The sequence below is a fragment of the Fusarium fujikuroi genome, chromosome FFUJ_chr07 (genome assembly GCF_900079805.1).
Source record: "Fusarium fujikuroi IMI 58289 draft genome, chromosome FFUJ_chr07".
NCBI classification, from domain to species: domain Eukaryota; kingdom Fungi; phylum Ascomycota; class Sordariomycetes; order Hypocreales; family Nectriaceae; genus Fusarium; species Fusarium fujikuroi.
Genome location: NC_036628.1, coordinates 1,204,224 through 1,224,125, shown reverse-complemented (window position 1 = coordinate 1,224,125; position 19,902 = coordinate 1,204,224). Strand labels below are relative to the sequence as shown.

The window sequence follows — 19,902 nt, the reverse complement described above, 5'->3', positions numbered from 1 at the left end:
CTGTGGTGAAGTGATAGGCAAGAGGGGGAGAAAGTATTGGATGAGAGCAGTGTGAAAGTAGGAGAAAGGTGAAGCTAGCAATGGAAGTTGAGGATGGAGTCTGCCGCTGTGCCAGAGCTAGAACCAGAGCCAGAACACTACCTTAGGTACCAATTGTTCTCGGTCAGTGGCAGAACTCTTGACCAAACCACGGAAATGACCTGAACAGTTGACACTGGTAATTATTTTTCTTGATCCATCATGTGAACATGCAATACATCTCACTAAATGATAAGTCGCCATTCCAATCGAGCACTAGTTGTCACCATAATCAACGCTTCTATGCTTCGTCTCCCGAAAACTTGGTAGATAGTCTATCAATGCCTCATCACATCTTGGGTCCCACAGTCAAATATCCTTCAACAACAGCAGTAATCAACCGATTGGCAATAGCCTGAGGAGGAGGCAATCGCAAATCTCCCTCCTTGTACCCCTCGGGAGCAGGCTCCCCAAGGCTGCTCGTTCCATTCTTAAGAGCCTGGCGGGCTTCGTCCATGGAGAACCACTTGGCCACCTCCAACTCCTTGTCGTTCAGAGAGATCTTCTCGCCATCACCAGGCAGAGCCTGAGCAATAGCTCCAATCATCAAGCTGGAAGGATAAGGCCACGGCTGACTCGAGTGGATGACAACGCGCCCAACACGAACACCGCTCTCCTCCCAAACCTCTCGCCGAACCGACTCCTCGATAGACTCACCAGGCTCAAGGAAACCAGCAAGCGTGCTGTACCAGTGAGGAGGCCAACGCTTCTGGCGGCCAAGAAGAATCTTCGTTCCATCTGCGGAAACAACAGCGGCAATCATCGTGGGATCCGTTCTAGGGAAACAGATGTTTGAGACGCCGTGACGGGTGGGACAATCACCTCGAGGTTCACTGGAAGCTCCGCCTTTCTTATCGGCGGGAGGGCAGACGCGCTTATAACCAGCGTGAACTGAGAGGTTGGGCAGCCCGCAACCGGCGCAGAAGGGACTTCGTGTATTCCAGTCGATGATAGACCTGGCTTGAGCGTAGAGAGCGGCTGCAAAGGTTAGTTGAAGATCGAACCGGTTTCAGGGACAACTCACCAGCCTCAGGCGACTGATTCATCGCTCGAGGGTTCTTATCCAAAGACAGTCCTTTCTTCTCCTGTTCCTCCAAGAACTGAGTGGCTTTCTCAGCGTGGTTTCCCTTGGGAGTGATGTCAATGGCGAAATAGGGGTGGCCCTGGACATCCCCGTGGTCGGAGGACGGGATTGAATCCTTCTCGTTACCCTCCTCTAGCATACCAACGAAAACAACCAGGGGTCTGGTCTCAGCAGAGTTGAAGCTCTGGATAGCTTCATCCTCAGTGAGAGCGAAATGGTCCGGTCCGATCAGAGGCTCGACATCCTTAAAGGTCAGATAAGCCGGGGTCTTTTTGTCAACAACCAGAGGGTTCAGGTCATGGAGTGCTAGATATCTAGCTGTAGGGCTGCTGAAGGCTTGTCGAAGGAAGCCAGTATCGGCACGCAGAAAAGAGTATCTGTTGATACGGCCACCGGCGTAGTAGTTGACAACCTCTTTTCCAAAACGGCGAGTCAACATTGAGTCGTCGGTTTGAAGAACTGCAATCTCGGGCAGCCCTGGACCTGAAGTGGTTGTTGACATTGAGTGTTGTTGTGTTAAAGGTGATGGGATTTGATTTGTAATGCTCTTGATATGAGTGAGGTTGGTTGGAATGGTGGGGGTCAGAAATAGTCGACACTTGCTTGATGCTAGGTAGATTAATGGCCAAGATTTCTTGTGTTGGATTTATGATACAACGTGAACTCTAGTGTTGATGTTGAGATTTGGTCATCAGTCACAAGGAGGAGGCTTTCTATGATCAACGTGAGGCAATGAGCGAGCAGTAACTAATAATCGGCTTCAAGTCCGAGGTCTCCGTTCTGTTTCCTGTTCATTCTGGGGTTAGCGGTGAGAAAGTCGCGGGCGATTTGCACAATATTGCGGCGAATGCGGCCATGTACCCAGCGGGATGGAGTTTGGATGAGTCAGAGCTCGTCTTGATTGGCCTGCAGAGAGAGGATCTCATTGAGATTCATTGGGCCCATGGATATCATATTTTTGGTGTTTCGTTTGATACTTTATCAGATAGACGAAGCAACATCTGCGATCCACGATCTTGCATTCAGAACAGCCCCTGACTATACCAAACCACATCAATTGGTTATATTTTCATGGCGTTTTCATAGTTCAACTGGCATTGGCCGTTCGCGAATCCGAACTTGATCTACAGCTTAACTTTGTCCCTGTGCCGAGGTCGGACCCCGGAAGTATCCTAGCATCCAATGCCTTGAGCCAAGCCAAGCAAGCTCAGCTCAGGGCATTCTAGCGCATCTCCCCCGCAATCCATTCCTAATCTTGTCTCTGATACAGTGACGTCTTGTGCTGGGGGTGCACGGGATCATGCCTGGCTTCGCAATCTTTGACCAGGCAAAAAAAGTCTGTCAATCTCACTCTTCATTCTTCATGCCACGACCCTTTTGTCTCTCCCTTTGATTTTTTGCCTCGCGACGCCCAGACTATCACCATCAGCGATTACTCCCTGACGAGTCGATTTTTCTTCATTTTAGCGAATGCCATAATATCACGGTTCGATTTATTTTGGTCACTCAAACGGTATCGCTACGAGCTGGGGTCGGCGCTGCACTCTGCCACCTTTCGCCCAGGGTTCAACCTCCATCATGACTCCGCCAACTGCGAATCTGAACCTTGACGTTGAGGCGATCTCGGGCATTTGCGGGTATGTCTCTGATTCTGTCATCCTTTAAAGACATCGCATACTAACTTTTCCAAAGTTCTATCTCCATTGCCTGCTGGGGTATGTCGCTATGACTGGTCTCAGCCTTGGAACAACACTAATCGCAAATAGTTGTCGTCTTCTCTCCTCAAATCATCCAAAACTTCCAGCGCAGCAGTGCCGATGCCCTCTCGATTCAATTCATCATTGTCTGGCTTCTCGGCGATGTTTTCAACATTCTGGGTGCCGTCCTTCAGGGCGTTTTACCGACCATGGTACGCTTCACGCGCAGCATTAGTCACCCGTTTAAGGATCGAAAACTAAATCAATTACTTTTATAGATCATCCTCGCTATCTACTACACGATCGCTGACATCGTCCTTCTGGGCCAGTGCTTCTACTATCGTGGTTTTACATGGCGCGATGCCCCGACCCCTGCTGCGAAGCCCAACACCCCGGCCCCTGGTGAACCTAACGAGCGCACTGGTCTGATCGCTCACGATCGTCACGAGGAGCGCCGCGGCTCAGACTGGTCTGGCCTGTCACCAGCTGTTCCTCACATCGCCGAAGATGCCACTCCTCAGACCCCTACTATCCTTCAGACTGTGGTTTGGAACACCATCATCGTCTTGATGGTCATCGCAGCTGGTGTTGTTGGCTGGTTCCTGGGTCAGAAAGCTTCTACTGGCGACAAGCATGGCGACAACAATGCTGGAGGCGAGGACAGCCTTCACTTCAGTCTTTCGGGTCAGATCTTTGGATATCTCTGCACCGTCGCATACATCGCTTCTCGTCTCCCCCAGCTCATCCTGAACTGGAGGCGCAAGACAACCGACGGACTCAGCATGCTCTTCTTCCTTTTTGCATGTCTCGGAAACATTACTTATGTCTTGTCCATCTTCGCCTACGAACCTAAGTGCAAGCACGATGAATGCCGACCCGGCGAGGCTCGTCATATTTACGGCAAATACATCCTCGTCAACCTGAGCTGGCTCGCTGGCAGTCTCGTTACTCTTTTCCTAGATTTGGGTGTGTTTGCCCAGTACTTCATGTACAGCAAGCCGGAGAGCACTGCTACGCCTACTCGTCGGCGAATCAACGACAACGTCACTGAGGAAGACGAGTACGATGATGACGAGAGTCTCAACGAGGACAGCTGGGACCAGCGTCCTCTGCTCCAGAGGGGCGACTCTGTCTATCACCCATGATCTAAATTTTATCTTTTGAAAGGCTCGCGCCTGAGATGACAGTTTCTTGTTTTGCTTTTTATATTCATTTGTTCTCCTAGCTCCCCTGACTTGTTGGGGTACATATAGGATCGAACAATGGCAGGCGTTTACTGTTGGATGACGGAAAAAAGAGGAAAAGGAAAAGGTATCAAAAATAACAATTAGCATCAGGATTGGGTTGCTATCATGATGGAGTTGGGAGACATGATGTTTATTCAGATCTTAGATCAGCTCACCTCTCAGGGGTTAAGTTTATTCATCAAACGAATATTTAAGGCTTTTCTGCATTTATAAAGCCGCCAGCGTCTCAATATAATCGAAGTCCTTCTCTTGATTGAGATCGATGGCGAAGGGGGATGTCGGCGAGTAGCAATCAAAAGTCGAAAACATTAATATCATCAACCTCAGAGACTACTCCACTTGGTGGCATATTAGGCTCTGAGCATTAGGAGGTCCTCCAGTAACATGGAGTCTATACTCTTGTTACTCATAAGTTCTACGGATTACATTTATCAGCAGCAAGCTGCTACTCCTCTGAAATCTTCTGTTGGGCGGCCAATATTGTTGGAGTCCCAGGCTACCCTGTAGACTCAGATAAAAATGCCTTCAGGATCATCAATGCCTTACACAAGCCATGTTTCTTTAAATTTTAGCTCGGTCAAGGAATCAACGATGGCTTTCTATTTTCGTCATAAGGTGAGGCTCGCTTGTTGATTACACAATGACTGTTCGTAAAGTTTAGTCGATGAAGCTCGATTTACGTCTCGCCTTCATGAATAACCTCAACATCTATCTTACTCCTGCGGTTTCAGTGATGGGAAGTTATTTATATATTCAGAATGATAAGGAATAAATGAGCTGGGATGCTTTGATGATTAGGTTCCTTGCGCACAACAGGTCTCTGCAGGCAAGCCAGGGGATATAAGCAAATCTGGGATCTCTTTTCTAAGTTGTATAGTTAGTTAGGTAAATTCAGTATAAATTCAGTATAAAATCAGTATAAATTTGGAAATATCTAGACATCTTCTAGTTTTGGGGCCTAAGCTTAGGGTCAGATATTTTCTTGCTCCCTGAGGGCAAGTTGCTGTCAATTGCATTGGAGATGTCTTAGTCCTGCTGTTCAACAGCATCATTATTGGTATCGCGTAGGTTTGCGTGGGTTTGCCATTGTAGATTTGCAGTGGATTGCTTGACCTTCCCTGTTGACCATTGAAAAAGGGATCTCATGTGAGGCAGAGAAGCCGAGATTTGGGTTGGCGTCGACTGGGTATATCGGTGATACTAAACCGAAGAGTTGATAGACAACTCTGAAGCCCACGATACAGCCAAACAAAAGGGTTTCGACCCGCCAAAAGAGTCCATTTGAAACCCCACCCTCTGAAATTTTAGGTAACCCTCTCGGACAAAAATCCCTGCAGTGCGTGCCACCGATACTTCGGCCACGTTGGTGTTAGCGTGATCACTCCCGAAGATTTGGTGGTATAAAAAGCCAATCTTCTCCCATCCTTTTGATTCCTTTTTTCCTTTTCTCTACTACATCAGTAGGTAGAACTTCACCGTCATGTGAATTTTTACTTAATGGCGGCTCCGCGAAAGCGGCTTGCTGAGAGTCAGATTTGTCGATATCTGGTTTTCCGTTCCCGGCCTCCTATAGCAACGTGATCGCTCTTCCTAATCAGCCATGGACGTCCTCAGAGGTCCTTGACTGTGGGGTGATCTCGACATACCTTCGAATTTTGAAATCTTCAATATCGTAAGCTCGTAGATTGCGCGTACGCGTGTGGCCTGCTCTTCTTGAGCTAGCCTTGATATGAAGACGGAACCGTTGTATTTGCCCTGGGTTTCATTGCTTTCTAAAGAGAAACACCATAAATCATCAATTTCTGCTTATTCCTATGGTTGCAGAATTTGTTGTCTGGAGATACTCGGAAAGTGGCTGGACAACAAAAAGTTTGCTGCAAACTTTTCGGTGACTACAAACAGGCAAATTTGTAGTTCAACTTGACACACCACACTATATCTCATGATAGAGACTAAACTGTACATCTCAAGAGTCATCGCATGCAAACTCTGCGCATAGCGTTGCCATTTGCTCGTATCAGATTTGCATCTACCAGAATCGGGACTATAGCCAGTCGTTGCATCGTTTCAGGTTATGTTGCTGTGCTCCACGACTGCGCACAGGTCTATAGACAGATGTCGATAGAAGCAATGATACCTCATATACGGATTAGCTCATCAATAAACACCACAAACATTTTACCTCGCTGTAATGTCTTCCCTTCATCAGTAACCTTCGGGTCCGAGGTCGTGATAGCACGTGACGGGACAGAATCTGGAGGAATCTTGATGGGCGAACGGGCAGAAGTGGAGCCCAAAAAAATCTAAACCGGAGGAAGCCTTCAGATTTGCCCGAGATTCGGACAAGACTCTCATTGACGTGCGACTTTTGTCAAGGCCGATTAATCCACCCAAATCTACATCTCGCCCACCCTCTCCTCGTCTACTCGGTCGTCATCGCACATAATGTCTTCTCTTTGGAACGCTTTCACCAGTGGCAATAAGCCCGCCCACCAGCAGCAGCAGTCGCAGTCGCAGTCGCACCAACAACCCACGACACAAGAACCCTCGCATTACGCCTACGACCCCACGGAAGGCCAGGGCGTCGAGTCTTTTCTTCAGAGCTCTGCCTTTGCCGACCCCTCGCAATTGCATCCCCTCGCCGGCCTCAACAGAGATACGCTTGAATATATTTCCCTCGAAGATTCAGCCCTGTCCGAGTTGCCTGGTGGCCAATCAGTTCTGCCCTCGCGAGGCTTCACAGACGACTTGTGTTATGGTACCGGAATCACATATCTCGCTGGCCTGGGAATTGGAGGTGCTTGGGGTCTGCAGGAGGGTCTCCGAAGGTCGGCTGGTCAGCCTCCCAAGCTGCGATTGAACGCTGTTCTCAACTCGGTTACTCGACGAGGACCTTTCCTCGGTAACTCGCTGGGTGTCGTCGCTATTATCTACAACTGCATCAACTCATTGATTGGATCTGTCCGCGGAAAGCATGATGCCGGAAACACTGTCCTCGCTGGTGCGCTGAGTGGTATGCTCTTTAAGAGCACCCGTGGACTTCGACCCATGGCCATCTCTGGTGGTATCGTGGCTTCTGTCGCTGGTGCTTGGGCTGTAAGTGCTGCTCTATGTTTTATGCCCTGTTCAGCTGCTAACTGATTTTCAGATTGTCCGACGATCTTTCTTCCCTATCCCAGAGCCCGTCCCTGCGGTTTCTGACGAACTTACTCTGTAATACCATTATGATACACCTATTCACCGTTGTCGTCAATTGATCGACTCGTTATAATCGTGCCTTTGTGGGCGCGCGGCACCGACGAAGAAAAACGAACGAAGAGAGGCGAGCTGGAAGATGAAGTACGGGAAGAGAAGGGATCCCCCGTTGTATATGATATGGGCGAGACTAGGAGTTTGGTAGCATATGGATTGTAACGGACATCTCTCCTCCCATGGGCAAGTGTACATTACATGAGGTTCGGTCAGCGAGCATTAGACGATTGTGATAGGGGCTGGGCGTCTGGTCATTAATGATTAAAATGTTTGAATAGTACTGTAAGTTAAGTTAAATGCAGTTAGCCACTGGGTTTTCATGGCAGCCTGTGCTTTGGTTCATGGAAGCAGTACCTCCTGACAGTGCCAGCACTGGCCGAGATCGGTTGCCCAAGGAAGAGGAGGCGCCTACCACTTCACCATCTATCTACCACAAACACACATTCACAGCAAGAGATTCTATCGTACCCTCAACTTTTCATCTTCGTCCGCATCACATAAGCTGAGATGGCTTGACCTTGCCCACGACACATCCCTCAACATGGAATCACACGACTTTGGCAATAGCCAGGGGGCATTCCAGATCTATCTAGATGCCGTTGAAGAGCATACTCGCGACAATCGTCCATCTCCAGTGCTGACAGGCGACCCTTTCAGTGCTACTGACAATCCCCAGGACGACACAAATGCGGCATCATCAAGCAATGTACCTAAGCGGCCCCGGAAAGCACGAACTCCCAAACAAGGCATCGCTGATGCGAGCCTGAGAGAGTTCAAAGAGTTTATGATACAATATCGCCTTGATCACTGGAGAGCAAGAGCGCGGATCGTTCATGTCAAGGGTCAAACTAATATGACAGCTTTCTGGAGCCCACAATGGGCTGGCTTCGAGGTTGCGGACAGTGGGATTAACGTGTTCGATGGCTTCGACCGAACGTGGTTTGTACCATTTGACATAACCACACCCCTGCCTGCCGAAAAGCGGGAGATCGCAGAGGACCTCCGGAAACGACGCCTTGAACTAGAGGCTGCATATCGCACCAAGGTCGACAAAGACAAGACCTTTCCAACGAAACTGCAGCACTTAGTTGAAGAAGAGGTTAAAGAGACATGCCAGACGTTGTGGGAGCCCAATGTCTATGACCCAGACCGGGAGCCAGCAAGATGGGATGATGTGCGAGCAAGCTTTCAACTCAGTCACTTGGTCACAATGGTAGCCCAAACTCGCTTGGGTGTTGGCAAAGAACAGTTATCAGGCTATTACCAGGTCAAGGTCCTCGATTTAGGGGTCGACGGTAAGATTAATTACCAGTGTGTCAATCTACCCAGCGATGTCAGCATGGAGGGAATGCTTTCACGAATGAAAGCCAGGTTTCCTCCCGACAGTGAACAGAGCCAACGCACTATCAACGTCTTTATACACAGACTCGAGATTGTTTGGCATCGTGGAGATGAAACACAGCGAAAGAAAGCCCAAGGCTTGTTTCGCCAGCTGCATGAATTGGTGCTAGCAGAGAAACCTGAAAGTGAGAGATACTCATGGGTTTTCAAGTTGAGAAGCAACTCCAATTTCTATATTCCCGCCGGCAAGTTGCCTGATCGTCTTAGTACGTGGACAAAGTTGAATGAAACAACCTACCAAGAACTACTTGAAGGCGTACGAGCAAAGAAACATCCGGTTCTTATCCGAGTGAGCATCATTGGTGCCTTTTATTGACAATTGCTAACATTGTGTGAAATAGCCCTAGAAGGTTCGAGTTCGCCGGTGGTGGGCTGAAGTAGATGATCTTATGAACCAAGCTGAAGTTTTCTTCGGCGGAGCCGGGCTGTCGTCTCTCCAGCTTGACATCGTGGATGAACTCCTCGCCAGCCGCACCCAGGAAGAAGTTCAGCGAGCAGCGAAAACAAAGCAAGCGCTAGACAGGGCGAAGCTTGCGACTATGGGGACGCTTGATTGTCCAAGTAAGGACAACAATGATGACGAGTTTGGCGCTTTTTGACAATGATTCATGGGATGGAAAGGGATGGATCTTGCTTCCTGATGTATGAGTTGCTACCGTGATGATGAATTGTTTACACATGAGGCCAGAGGATGAAATTACGTAGTGGACGTGTGATTCTGTATACACGTGTGCATTCAGCATAATAGACGAACCCAATGTTTAGGTACCTTAGTTTGGCAAGTTCACACAAGCGAACAAATAAGTATATCGCAAGAGATCAAGAACCTTGTGTTACTACCTACCCAGGCTCAAAGAGCTCAAGTTTACGGGAGTTTGACTACCTTATATCCATTCAATGCTCAAGGCAGAAACACTGTCACCACAGTGGGCATGACAACAGCCAGCTTTGCTCATCCACCACCCACTCAACTTTAGCATAAAACAACACATTCCCTTTTAAATCATCTAAACACACATCGCTGCATTTGCTATAATCTCAACGGCATAATGTGCCTCCCCTGTTTCCCTTGGACATGGACAAAATGCGAAGACCCTTATGACAATTTGCACAAAGCCCCTAAGCAGTCTGTCTGGGTCCACGATGGGCAGAACTGGGAGCTTCAGAGAGTGGTGAGCATACTTATTTCTTTGCATTTTATCTTAATTTTGCCAATTGCATCATCGTGGCCCTTTGCCCTATCCGATCCCCTTCAATCTTACGGGCCACTTGGTACTGAGCCTGCGTCTGGACTGCCAGTGACAACCGACTGGAGAGCAGAGTCACCACAAAACGTGCCATTGAAGGATATCAAAACATAAACAAACCAAACTCAATACGCTAGGGTTGTCTTTGTGTTGTGTTGCCGCCTCGAGCGCTGTTTGTGCCCTGTACGCACGAGAGGTATATCTTCTCGAAGTGCCTCTACTATCTGAGAGGTTCTTCTTCTTCTTTCCTTCTTCCCCTTCTTCGAAGATATTACGAGATCCTGAGGCTTCGATTCACGAGCCCCGAAAGTGGATTTATTTTTAAACCTCAATTGTTCGAGTTGCATACAAAAGAAGCCATCATGGCCTCGGCAGGTGCCAGCGCCTTCAAGTCCCCCAAAATTCCTCGACGACCAAAGACCCCCGAGACTCGTCAAGTGCACTTTGGCTCTCAGATCAAGCCTGCTACTGCTACTGCAACTCCTGCATCTGCATCTACATCTACATCTGGCGCCGTCAGCGAGGGCATCACTGGTTACACCACTGCCAATTCCCCCAGCGGCGGCTTCAGTGCTGGTATCAACGGTGTTACAGCTCCTAGCACTGCTCGGGCTACGACAACAACTGCTGCTACCCGAGCAACCACTTCTGCGCCCGAGGAGAAGGGCAGCAATCAACCTACGAGCTTCCCTGCGCTCGGCCTAGGCCCTAACGCACAGCCTCAGTGGCATATCAGTGCCGACCCGACTCAGAGCCTTGCGCAACAAGTGCCAACTGGTTTCGTCTCGCCTACCCCTCAGCACCAATTTCTCCCCCCTCAATTTCATCCCCATCCTCATCCTGCTCCCTTCATCAGCGCAGGGCAAAACCAATTTACCCCATCTCCAATCACCTACATCGGAATCGGACCTCAGTCTCCCGCTGTCAACACCGCAAACATGGGTGACTATCAGAACACTGCGCCTCCTGTTCATGGCATGAACTTCCAGCCGCCTGTTCCTGACACTACCTTTGGTCCCATGCAGCACGTTTATGTGCCTCGCTTTGACAATGGTCTCGCTGGTGTCCCAGTCGGGGCCTATGCCGGTGTACAAGTTTGTCCACCCTCCTCTTTTTCCTTCGTTGCCCCTTCTGCCCCTCTCTTGTCTCCTGTCCCAATGACGGCTCCCGCCTGCACTACAGTTGTACTGCCCAAGACATTCTATTTGAACGGCTACACGTATTATGCAAGTTTACTTAGCTGATTTATCTTTGCGTTTTGGCTTTGGCGTCGAGTTGGCCTGAATCAAGTGGTTCAGTGCACCTCCGCGACTTCAGTGGCTTGGCGGCGGTTTACCTTTTTCTTTCGCTCGTTCCTCAAAATCTCAACACAACTATTGGCAAATACTGACAATTTCTATAGCAGCCCACCGTCGGTGGGATGGCCCCCCAGCCTACCGTTCAAGGCAGCTACGTTGTCCAGCAGCAGCCCTACTACTACCAGCAGCCGACCATGGGCCAACAGCCAGTCCTCGTTGCGAGCCACCAGCCCCAGCAGTTCATGCAGCAGGTCCAGCAAGTCCCAGGCGTTCCCTCGGTCGGTGTTGCTGGTGGAGCTGCTGTGCCCGGCACGGTCCCCGTCTTTGCAGGTAATGTCCCTGGTAGTCAACATGTCCCTGATGTCACTGGTGTTGGTCGTACCGCTGGCGAAGAGCAGCTCCGTCAGATTCAGTTTGCGCATGCGAACAAGATGTATGAGCCGCAGGACTTCAAGCCAGCAGACGATGACCCCTCCCGTTTCTACTATGTTCGTGAAGTTGACGGGAACTGGACTCAGCGAAACCGATTTACCATTGATCACATGGGTGACTCCCGCTGGTATGTGACCGATGAGGGTTGGTTTTACGCCGTCCGACTCCCCAACTAAACGACGCGGCCAGTAAGTTAACCTCCCTTTGCCTCATCTCCCCGATCATGAGCTGATAATCTGTAGACATACCACGAAAGCCACAAGAATAATTCATTGGGAAATCGTTAACCGCAAGCTGTAAGATATCTCACTACCATGAGTTGAAGTTGTACTAATGATTTTGCAGTTGGCTCTGCCCTCGATCGAGAATTTGATTTGAACTGTCACCGTGTCCTCCATGTAAGTAGTACGGAGACAATACGGCGACACAGGCTGACTTTTGAAAGGGATGAGAGAGCTTCTCGTCCTTTGTCCGACTTTTCGACTTATAAAGAGCTCATGCTCAGTTATGCGATTGAGACTGTATCGATGAATAAGACGTCTCACGGATAAGGGCATGGACTGTTATGAGATTGCGCAAGGACACACTACCTACCAAATGCAGATAGGAAATTGCTTCGTATCATTCATATGAGGATACTCACTGCTACGGTTAATTGAAATTGTATAAAACGGCCCCGTTGTGATTGTTCTGCGTGAAGGAAAGAAAATAGCATCACATGTCGTTGATTTAATGTGGTGCAAGTTACTAATGCAAGTCATGGATGCATGTGGGGTTAGCTAACACGGGCTGTTCTGACTGTTTCGAACATCCTCGGTAATTGCATCATCGGCCCAAGGTTTATCAGATCATTCCTGTTAACTACATCCGTTGATACACTCATCTCATTCTAGATCTGAGAAGCCACTATCAAATCTCGAAAGAAAAGCCTTTTTAAAACCACCTGTATTGGAGCCACCACATCACGTGGGCCACCAACGCAACGCAAGCAACACTCTCAGGCCCCACGTAGCTAGAGAATCAACTTATCCTTGACATCACCCCAACAATAAGGGCCTTACTGTTTGAGTCTTTCTTGAGAAAGTTAAAAGCTCTATAGCCTTACATAAGGCTGACGGCAAGGGCAGGAAAAAAAAGACCACCTGAGCTTATTGCCTCACCTTGTTAGGTCTATACCCTGCCAACAGGTAAGAAGAGCTATCTTAATCATGATCCATGAGTATACTCTGGTGATCTTGGAATTAGTTTAGAAGACTTTCTGACGAGTTCCTAGAGTCTGAGGTTTTCTATTACCACAAGACCGGTGCAGCCATCAAGATACGCCATCATGCTTCTCGTTGGTCTCACGGGTTCAATTGCCACAGGCAAGTCGACAGTGTCGTCGATGCTCTCATCGCAACCCTACAACCTCCCGATCATAGATGCAGACATTCTAGCGCGCAAGGTTGTGGAGCCGGGAACTCGTGGGTATGAAGCTATTGTGAAACATTTCGGGCCTACAACACCCGAACTTCTCGTTGAGCCTTCAGAGAAGATGCCAGAGGATGGACCAGACGGCAAAGGCAGACCACTCAACAGACCGGCATTGGGGAGACGGGTGTTTGGCGACTCAGAGGAGCGAAAGAAGGACAGATCAGTTCTCAATCGCATCGTTCATCCGGCTGTCCGATGGGAGATGTTCAAGTCCGTCGTTGGATGTTACTTCAGAGGTCATTGGGCTGTGGTTCTGGATATCCCACTCCTTTTCGAGAGTGGCCTCGACCGCTTCTGCGGCGTCACAGCTGTAGTAGCAGTCCACGACCCAGCAGTTCAGATGCAGCGTCTGCGTGCGCGTGATCCTCACCTGAGCCCGGAAGATGCCGAGAACAGAGTGCGTAGCCAGACAGATGTTCGAGAAAAGGCCCGGCGATGTGAAGAACGAGGAGAAGGCAAAGGAATTGTGCTTTGGAACGATGGGTCACGAGAAGAGCTGAAGGAGCAGCTGGATAAGGCCATCAAGGATCTGAGAAAGGCGAGCCCCGATTGGTGGTCATGGTTATTGCTTGGATGTCCTCCTCTAGCAGTTGCTGTTGCGACGTGGAGGTTCTGGCAGAATCTTATTATCAATGAGAGATGGGAGGAGATGAAGTTGAATGCGAAGCTGTGATAGTGAATTATAGGTGCCTTAGGGAGTTTGCTTTCTTTTAGTGGCTAGGTGGAGGGTGGATAATACATCAAGGTGAATTATATAGGTACCTACCTACCTACCTACACACAAGGAGGAAGGAGCCCCGACTCAAGCTCGCTCCTGCCTCTTTTCTCAACCACGAACCAAGCCTTTTCATCTCAGCGCAGTTCATTTCTGTTATATTTACATCTTTCACCAAAACAAGACATAGCCTCTACATGCCCTCTTTACACCTCGTTTCTGATCTGTAGATTGCTAAGCACTAGGGCTGTTACCACTTTGTCCTCGCATCGCCCTGACAGGTGCGAGCAGTTGACAACAACGACCTTCGACTACTGCCCATGCCATCAGGGCGACGTCTTGCACCCAACCTCAAAACAAACGCATAATCATCTATTTCTTGACCTTTTGACCTTTTGACCTTTCTGAAGACACACTATCTTGACAATTTCTTTGGTACAGCAAACCTCTTTGGTGCGATGTCAAATCGCAAAACGAAACTCCCCTCGCATTTTTGCGAATGGGTAGTTGGAACAACAATCGAATCTGTTATCGGCGCCATCCCTCAGAACAAACCCCCTAAGAAGCGAGACGTCGTACGTGTTGAGGTCACCACTGATGATGAGTCCGAAGAGGACACCGTCAAGATCACCTACCCGCGCACTGGACGTACCTATACACCCCTGCCTGCCAACGAAGCAAAGGCCGAGGTCAAGAAGGTCCGGTTTGACTTTGGCCAGAATGGTCCCATCAAACCTGCTATGAAGCAGACCACTACCGCAACTCCCATGGACTCCTCAGATGAGGCATCCGACTCCAGCACAGAGACTGAGTCAGATTCTAGTCAGTCGGCGTACATATCAAGCTCTGACGCCACCGATTCTGATGTTGACTATCCAGTTAAGTGCGTGAAGCACAAGAGGCAGAGAAAGAAGAAGAAGCACAGACAGACACAGACCGAAGAAGACACCGAGAGTGACTGGGACTCTGATCCAGCACCAGATTGTCCCTGTCAGAGATGTACAAAGGGTCGACAGATATTGAAAAGAGTAGGCCGGAAAAGGAGCAAGGAAATCACCCCGCCAAGCCCCGAAACTTCTGATTCGGACGAAGAAGAAGAACCTCCCAACACTAAGCGACAATCTGGTAAGAACAAGAGGAGGTGTCTAAAGAAAGTAAAACCAACAGAGTCTGACCCCAATACTTCTGACTCAGATTCAGAGTCTGAAATCCTAGCACTTAAGAAACGGAGTCAAACCAAAAATCAGGGCAAGCAGACAGATGGAAAGAAACAGCAAGCGGCCCCCCAGCCTCCTATGACCAAGAAGCAACGAAAAGCAATGAACAAAAAGTCTAAGCAGCAACAAGAGCAAGAGATTGAAGGAGAAACCTCTGACTCATCCAACGAAGCAGAAGAGGAGCCCAAGAAACAGAACAAAGGCAAGCAGAAGAATAACAAGAAGCAGAAAGGAAAACAAGGAAATCAGAAGAAACAGGAACCAGAAAATGAAACCAATAAAGACCAGGAAGCCGCCCCAACTGATGAGGCCCCCGAAGCTTCCAAAGACACAAATCAAGGCAAGTTCAGAACTATGAAAGGAAAAGCAAAGGCACAGCCTAAACAAAAGGATGGAGTCAAGAAGGGCAATTATCCCGAAGGATTACCAGTTCCTCATATGCGTCAATCACAGCTTATCGAGCCCATCAGAGCTCAGGTCGTTCAGATAGAGCGCGTGATCAAAACTCCACAAGACCCAGCACCTAACGCTTACTACGATGCAGAACACAATGTCATGAGAGCCTACGACGGCCCTGCCTACGGGAACCACCAAAGCAATGCGCTTTACCCAGAGCGTGACGCCTTCGGTCGCCCTCTGCCGATGGGTCAGCCTCATCCGATGCAGAACCCCTTCTACTATGGTTTCAACAATCCGCAGCAGTATCCCAACTATCCACAGATGCCACCATTCCACCAGGGCTACGCAGGGGTTCCAACACCAGACGCATACTCGCATGTTCCCATCACTCAAGGAATGGCCCCTCCTTCGTGGTATGCCATGGGCCCTCCTGCAGGCGTACCCCCCGCTGGCTACTATGGACATAGGAGCCCTGAAACCAACAAAAACACTCCGGTTTCCAAAGCGGAGAAAAATAATGTTGGACCTCCTGGAAGTCTTACTGTAAGTGATTAATAAAGAAACACACGGGCCGGACCGGATTTAACTCATCGACCCAGGGCCAGGACAATCCATATTATAAGAGAAAGTCACAAAACAACGCATGGGAAAGTCACCGTTCTGTACCCAAGGAAACCGGCCAGCCTCCAGGTTCCGATAAGGCTGGGTCCAACGGGTCCAACGGGTCCAACGGCGGGAACAAAAATAACGACCAAGGAGCTGGCTGGAACGACGGAACAGCTGACAACAATGGCCAAGATGCTTGGGACGCACCGGCCCAAGACAAGAACCAGAACCAAGGTGGCTGGGATACGAGCAACAATCAGGCAGTTAACGACTGGAATAATAAGACCATTCAGGATAGTAAGCCGGAAGAATGGCCTGTGTCACCACCGACTGGTGAGCAAGATCAGAACCAAAACGGTTGGGGAGGTGGCTCAAACCATTCGAACAAGAGCAATGAGACTGTGAAAAAGAGCGGAGCTCATTGGGGCGAAGACACGTACCCAGGCTCTTGCGCTCCGGGCACCTGGGGCGAACAGCAGACCACAAGCAGTGTTGAGCAAGGAGCTGACAACAATGTGGGCATCTGGACTCCCACGAAAGTGAATGGGAATGGAGACCAAAAACCTCCTGCAGCAGAAGTAGAAGATCGTGACAACATCATGCCTGGGACATGGGTTGACGTCCCTGGAACTACTGTGCCAGCTTGGGGGGATGCTACGGCAGCACAGGACACGAACGGCCAAGCCGTAAACTGGTAATAGAAATTGGAAAATTGCTACATGCAGTGATAGGAAAGATGTCTAGTTTAGCTAAGGGGGTATAGTATCCGCAAAATCACTACTTTAAGATGCTATGACTAAATGCCTCCCAAAAGAATCAACCAATCAACATTCAATACCATGTAAATGACCACCTTCTGTGACTTTTGTCTTGTAACATTTGATGCGTTATAATGCCATAATGCAAACCAAACCGCCCTAGCTACCGTCGAGTCGTAATCGTCCTGTTCGTGTCAGAAGTGGAATAACATCAACTCCGCGAACCGTCTTGTGCTTCGTACAACAACTGCACAGCAAAAGAGAAAAGCAGGAGCACGAATTGCAGAACCAAGCCGAGCGAGAGATAGTAGGGCAAGCATTGTCAATCAGAGGATTGTGCAGCCGTGGATGGACCTGAGCGGCCATGAATCAGCTTTGTCCTGGAATGGGAGACGTCGTTTTAGCCTGGGAGACGGACACGACGACGAGCACAAGCTCAATGAAGGGTAGATGAAAGTCATAGGGGTAGTTTGATAGGGCATGGGATGTATGAAAAGTTGCCAGCTTATAGATTTCACTTACCATCTGGATGTCTCCCATTCCACAATCCACGTGCAGCATATCTTGAGTCGCTCACGTACGCTGGATGTGCCCAGGAGTCGATATTTCTCAATATCTTTGACCGGCAACATACTGGCAAACCACCACGGAAAGATGGCAGGGTCTTCTGGACACTCGCCGTATATAGTCAACATGCGTTCTGTCAACCAGGGAACACTCTGTTGACGCATTCGTGTGACGAAAGATGATGCGTAGTGCATAAGATTCTGCGTAGACATTGAGTCGATCTCGGTGATTGAAGTTGGCATGCGCGGACTGGAAGAATCAGACCGCGGTAGTGGAGATGTCGGTGTTGGTTCAGTGGGTTCCTGGACAGTATCCATAGCCTGAATGGGTTGTTGTTGATCCTCAGTCTCTATCGGTGTTGCTTCAGCAGCCTCAGCAGCCTCAGCAGCTTCTTCATCCTCGAGACTAACATCGTCTATCCTTTCAGTCTTGCCGACAATGTATCCGTCGAGGTAACTGTGTTCGAGAACGCGGAAGCGCGACAAGCCCACAGTCTCAATGAGACTCCGACCATCTGGGAAGAACTGGACATTGACAATGCGGAGAAGCGTGCCTAGCTGATGAAAGTTGGCATCACCAGGGTGTTGGGGCCGTTTAGGGATAACCATACCGAAAGTATGGTCACCTTCCAGTGCTCTCCGGATCATGAGTCTATATCTCGGCTCAAAGATGTGTAGAAATGTCGGCATTTGGGGGAACGACAGTGTGCATACAAAGAGTGCGAGGTCATAATCCTGCATCTGAGCCACCCTCTCAGCATCCAGTGCTTCCTTTCGAGCGTTGACTTCCTCCAGCCAGAATGTTTCGATGATGCGCTTGATAGTCTGATTGGAAGGCGATGAAGTTTGACTTAATAGGGGGCTGATAGCCAGTGGGCGACGACATATCGGGCAATACCGTGAGTGGTCAAGTATGCGATGTAAGCATGACCGACAGAACGTGTGCCCGCAAGAGGTTGTAAGAGGATCGTAGAAGAGTGCATAGCAGACCTGACAGTCCATTTCAGCGCGAGTGGCGTCTTGCGCTTTTCGAACGAGCCCTGTATCATCAGCATCAGGAGGTGGTGATGGCGTCGCCGATGTAATTTCGTCGTAGTATATATCGGCCTCATAAGACAGGTCACCCTCCTCGGCTAGGCGATAAGTGGCGATAACCTTTCCGCCGGGTATCACCTTTGCGTATGCTTCATCGTCGTCCCTCATGGAAGAAACGCCTGCAGCAGCCCAAGGGTCAGGCCACATGACCTTGGTCGCCAGTTCGGTGGTTGAAGACTCATTCATGAATCGCTCGATTTCTTCCCTCACGTGTTGCGCCGTCTTGTTGAGCACAACATCAATAGCGCAGTCGCCAACAGCATGTTCCTTACTGCAGTCCTCAAAGGGACATTTAAAGCCACGGAGTCTTTCTGGAGCAGCGGGATATGTTATGTTGGCGCGCATGTGTGTACCTGGTAAACAGCGCCGGCACAGGCTTTTACCGCAGGGGAGGCTGATGGGCTCATCTAGGGGAAGTGAGCAGATCTGACACTGGAAGAGCCGGACGAAATCGCGGGGGGCGACATCGCGATGGCGAGAAGTATTGGCAGAAGGCGATCGCGTTACTTGTGTCGGTTGCCGGCCCGAGTCCGGGGGTTCGGAATCGGAGGGTGGATCGGAAATCCGCGACTGTCGAGGACCGGCATCAGGACCGGGGCCGGAGGCGGAATCGGTCGCGGCAGCTTGTGACGTGCCTTCTGAGGACATGAACGTCTATAGATTGCGTGCGTATAGTACAACAGAGGATTGTAAAAAGAAATAGGGGGTATATAGGTTGGTTCTTGGGTCGTTACTCTTGGTTGTGTCGTAGCGGGCGTCGAAACTCTCTAATAAGGTGCGAGCCTCTGTAATGATGCGTTGTCGGTAAAAGGAGCCAGAAGTAAGTAAAGTAGTGTTGCTTTGGGGTGAATAGAAAAGAAGTTGTTGATATCCCCGAATTCTATGCGATGCCTTGACCGTTATATGATGTGCTATATCGTCGTCGTGTTTGCTGGGTTTGGCGATGAAGACGAGTATTGCGGTCTTGTTGGCGTAGCCGTTGATAGCGTGTCGAGTGCATGAACGAGGCCGAAGCAGTGTCCAGATGACGAGGACAAGCCGTAGACAAGATAGACATGGATTCTGTGAGATAGTAAGATTACAAAGATCGTATCGCTGATGTTGAGCGAAGCATCTCCGTTGGGTGAGTCGAAGTGGTCGTGGTAGTGGTAGTGGCAGTGGTGTAAGAAGAGGTGTATAAGGTAGGCGTGTAGAGATTGGTGGGGGTTTAATGAGATGAAGTAGTACTGGTACTCCTTGAGCAGCGGGAAGATGTCATAGGTTTAAGATGACGAGAATCGTTTAAAACGGCTGCCGAAGTCGAGCCCACTTTGGTCTGGGATCTCTGACAGGGGTAT

The 19,902-nt window shown here is 49.5% G+C and overlaps 8 protein-coding genes; 6 read left to right on the top strand and 2 right to left on the bottom strand.

Moving 5' to 3' along the window:
• Positions 1 to 367: 367 nt before the first annotated feature.
• On the bottom strand, positions 368 to 1,664 carry FFUJ_08707 (related to NPY1-NADH pyrophosphatase I of the Nudix family of hydrolases, has a peroxisomal targetin; the record flags this gene model as incomplete). XM_023580560.1 has 2 exons in its annotated part: positions 368 to 1,056; positions 1,103 to 1,664. The coding sequence occupies 2 exons, from the start codon at positions 1,662 to 1,664 to the stop codon at positions 368 to 370; spliced, it is 1,251 nt and encodes a 416-aa protein (XP_023433318.1).
• A 1,076-nt stretch (positions 1,665 to 2,740) lies between these two features.
• FFUJ_08708 (related to PQ loop repeat protein) lies at positions 2,741 to 4,004 on the top strand (the record flags this gene model as incomplete). XM_023580559.1 has 4 exons in its annotated part: positions 2,741 to 2,799; positions 2,855 to 2,877; positions 2,929 to 3,071; positions 3,138 to 4,004. The coding sequence occupies 4 exons, from the start codon at positions 2,741 to 2,743 to the stop codon at positions 4,002 to 4,004; spliced, it is 1,092 nt and encodes a 363-aa protein (XP_023433317.1).
• A 2,547-nt stretch (positions 4,005 to 6,551) lies between these two features.
• Positions 6,552 to 7,323, top strand: FFUJ_08709 (probable TIM23 translocase; the record flags this gene model as incomplete). XM_023580558.1 has 2 exons in its annotated part: positions 6,552 to 7,202; positions 7,255 to 7,323. 2 exons carry the CDS (start codon positions 6,552 to 6,554, stop codon positions 7,321 to 7,323), a joined length of 720 nt encoding a protein of 239 aa, XP_023433316.1.
• A 576-nt stretch (positions 7,324 to 7,899) lies between these two features.
• Positions 7,900 to 9,358, top strand: FFUJ_08710 (uncharacterized protein; the record flags this gene model as incomplete). XM_023580557.1 has 2 exons in its annotated part: positions 7,900 to 9,048; positions 9,107 to 9,358. 2 exons carry the CDS (start codon positions 7,900 to 7,902, stop codon positions 9,356 to 9,358), a joined length of 1,401 nt encoding a protein of 466 aa, XP_023433315.1.
• A 1,010-nt stretch (positions 9,359 to 10,368) lies between these two features.
• FFUJ_08711 (uncharacterized protein) lies at positions 10,369 to 11,912 on the top strand (the record flags this gene model as incomplete). XM_023580556.1 has 2 exons in its annotated part: positions 10,369 to 11,100; positions 11,409 to 11,912. 2 exons carry the CDS (start codon positions 10,369 to 10,371, stop codon positions 11,910 to 11,912), a joined length of 1,236 nt encoding a protein of 411 aa, XP_023433314.1.
• A 1,151-nt stretch (positions 11,913 to 13,063) lies between these two features.
• Positions 13,064 to 13,882, top strand: FFUJ_08712 (probable dephospho-CoA kinase; the record flags this gene model as incomplete). The annotated part of the gene is made up of 1 exon (XM_023580555.1): positions 13,064 to 13,882. The coding sequence occupies one exon, from the start codon at positions 13,064 to 13,066 to the stop codon at positions 13,880 to 13,882; it is 819 nt and encodes a 272-aa protein (XP_023433313.1).
• Positions 13,883 to 14,382: 500 nt separating this feature from the next.
• Positions 14,383 to 16,844, top strand: FFUJ_08713 (uncharacterized protein; the record flags this gene model as incomplete). XM_023580554.1 has 2 exons in its annotated part: positions 14,383 to 16,083; positions 16,140 to 16,844. The coding sequence occupies 2 exons, from the start codon at positions 14,383 to 14,385 to the stop codon at positions 16,842 to 16,844; spliced, it is 2,406 nt and encodes an 801-aa protein (XP_023433312.1).
• Positions 16,845 to 17,422: 578 nt separating this feature from the next.
• On the bottom strand, positions 17,423 to 19,213 carry FFUJ_08714 (uncharacterized protein; the record flags this gene model as incomplete). The annotated part of the gene is made up of 1 exon (XM_023580553.1): positions 17,423 to 19,213. One exon carries the CDS (start codon positions 19,211 to 19,213, stop codon positions 17,423 to 17,425), a length of 1,791 nt encoding a protein of 596 aa, XP_023433311.1.
• Positions 19,214 to 19,902: the final 689 nt, after the last annotated feature.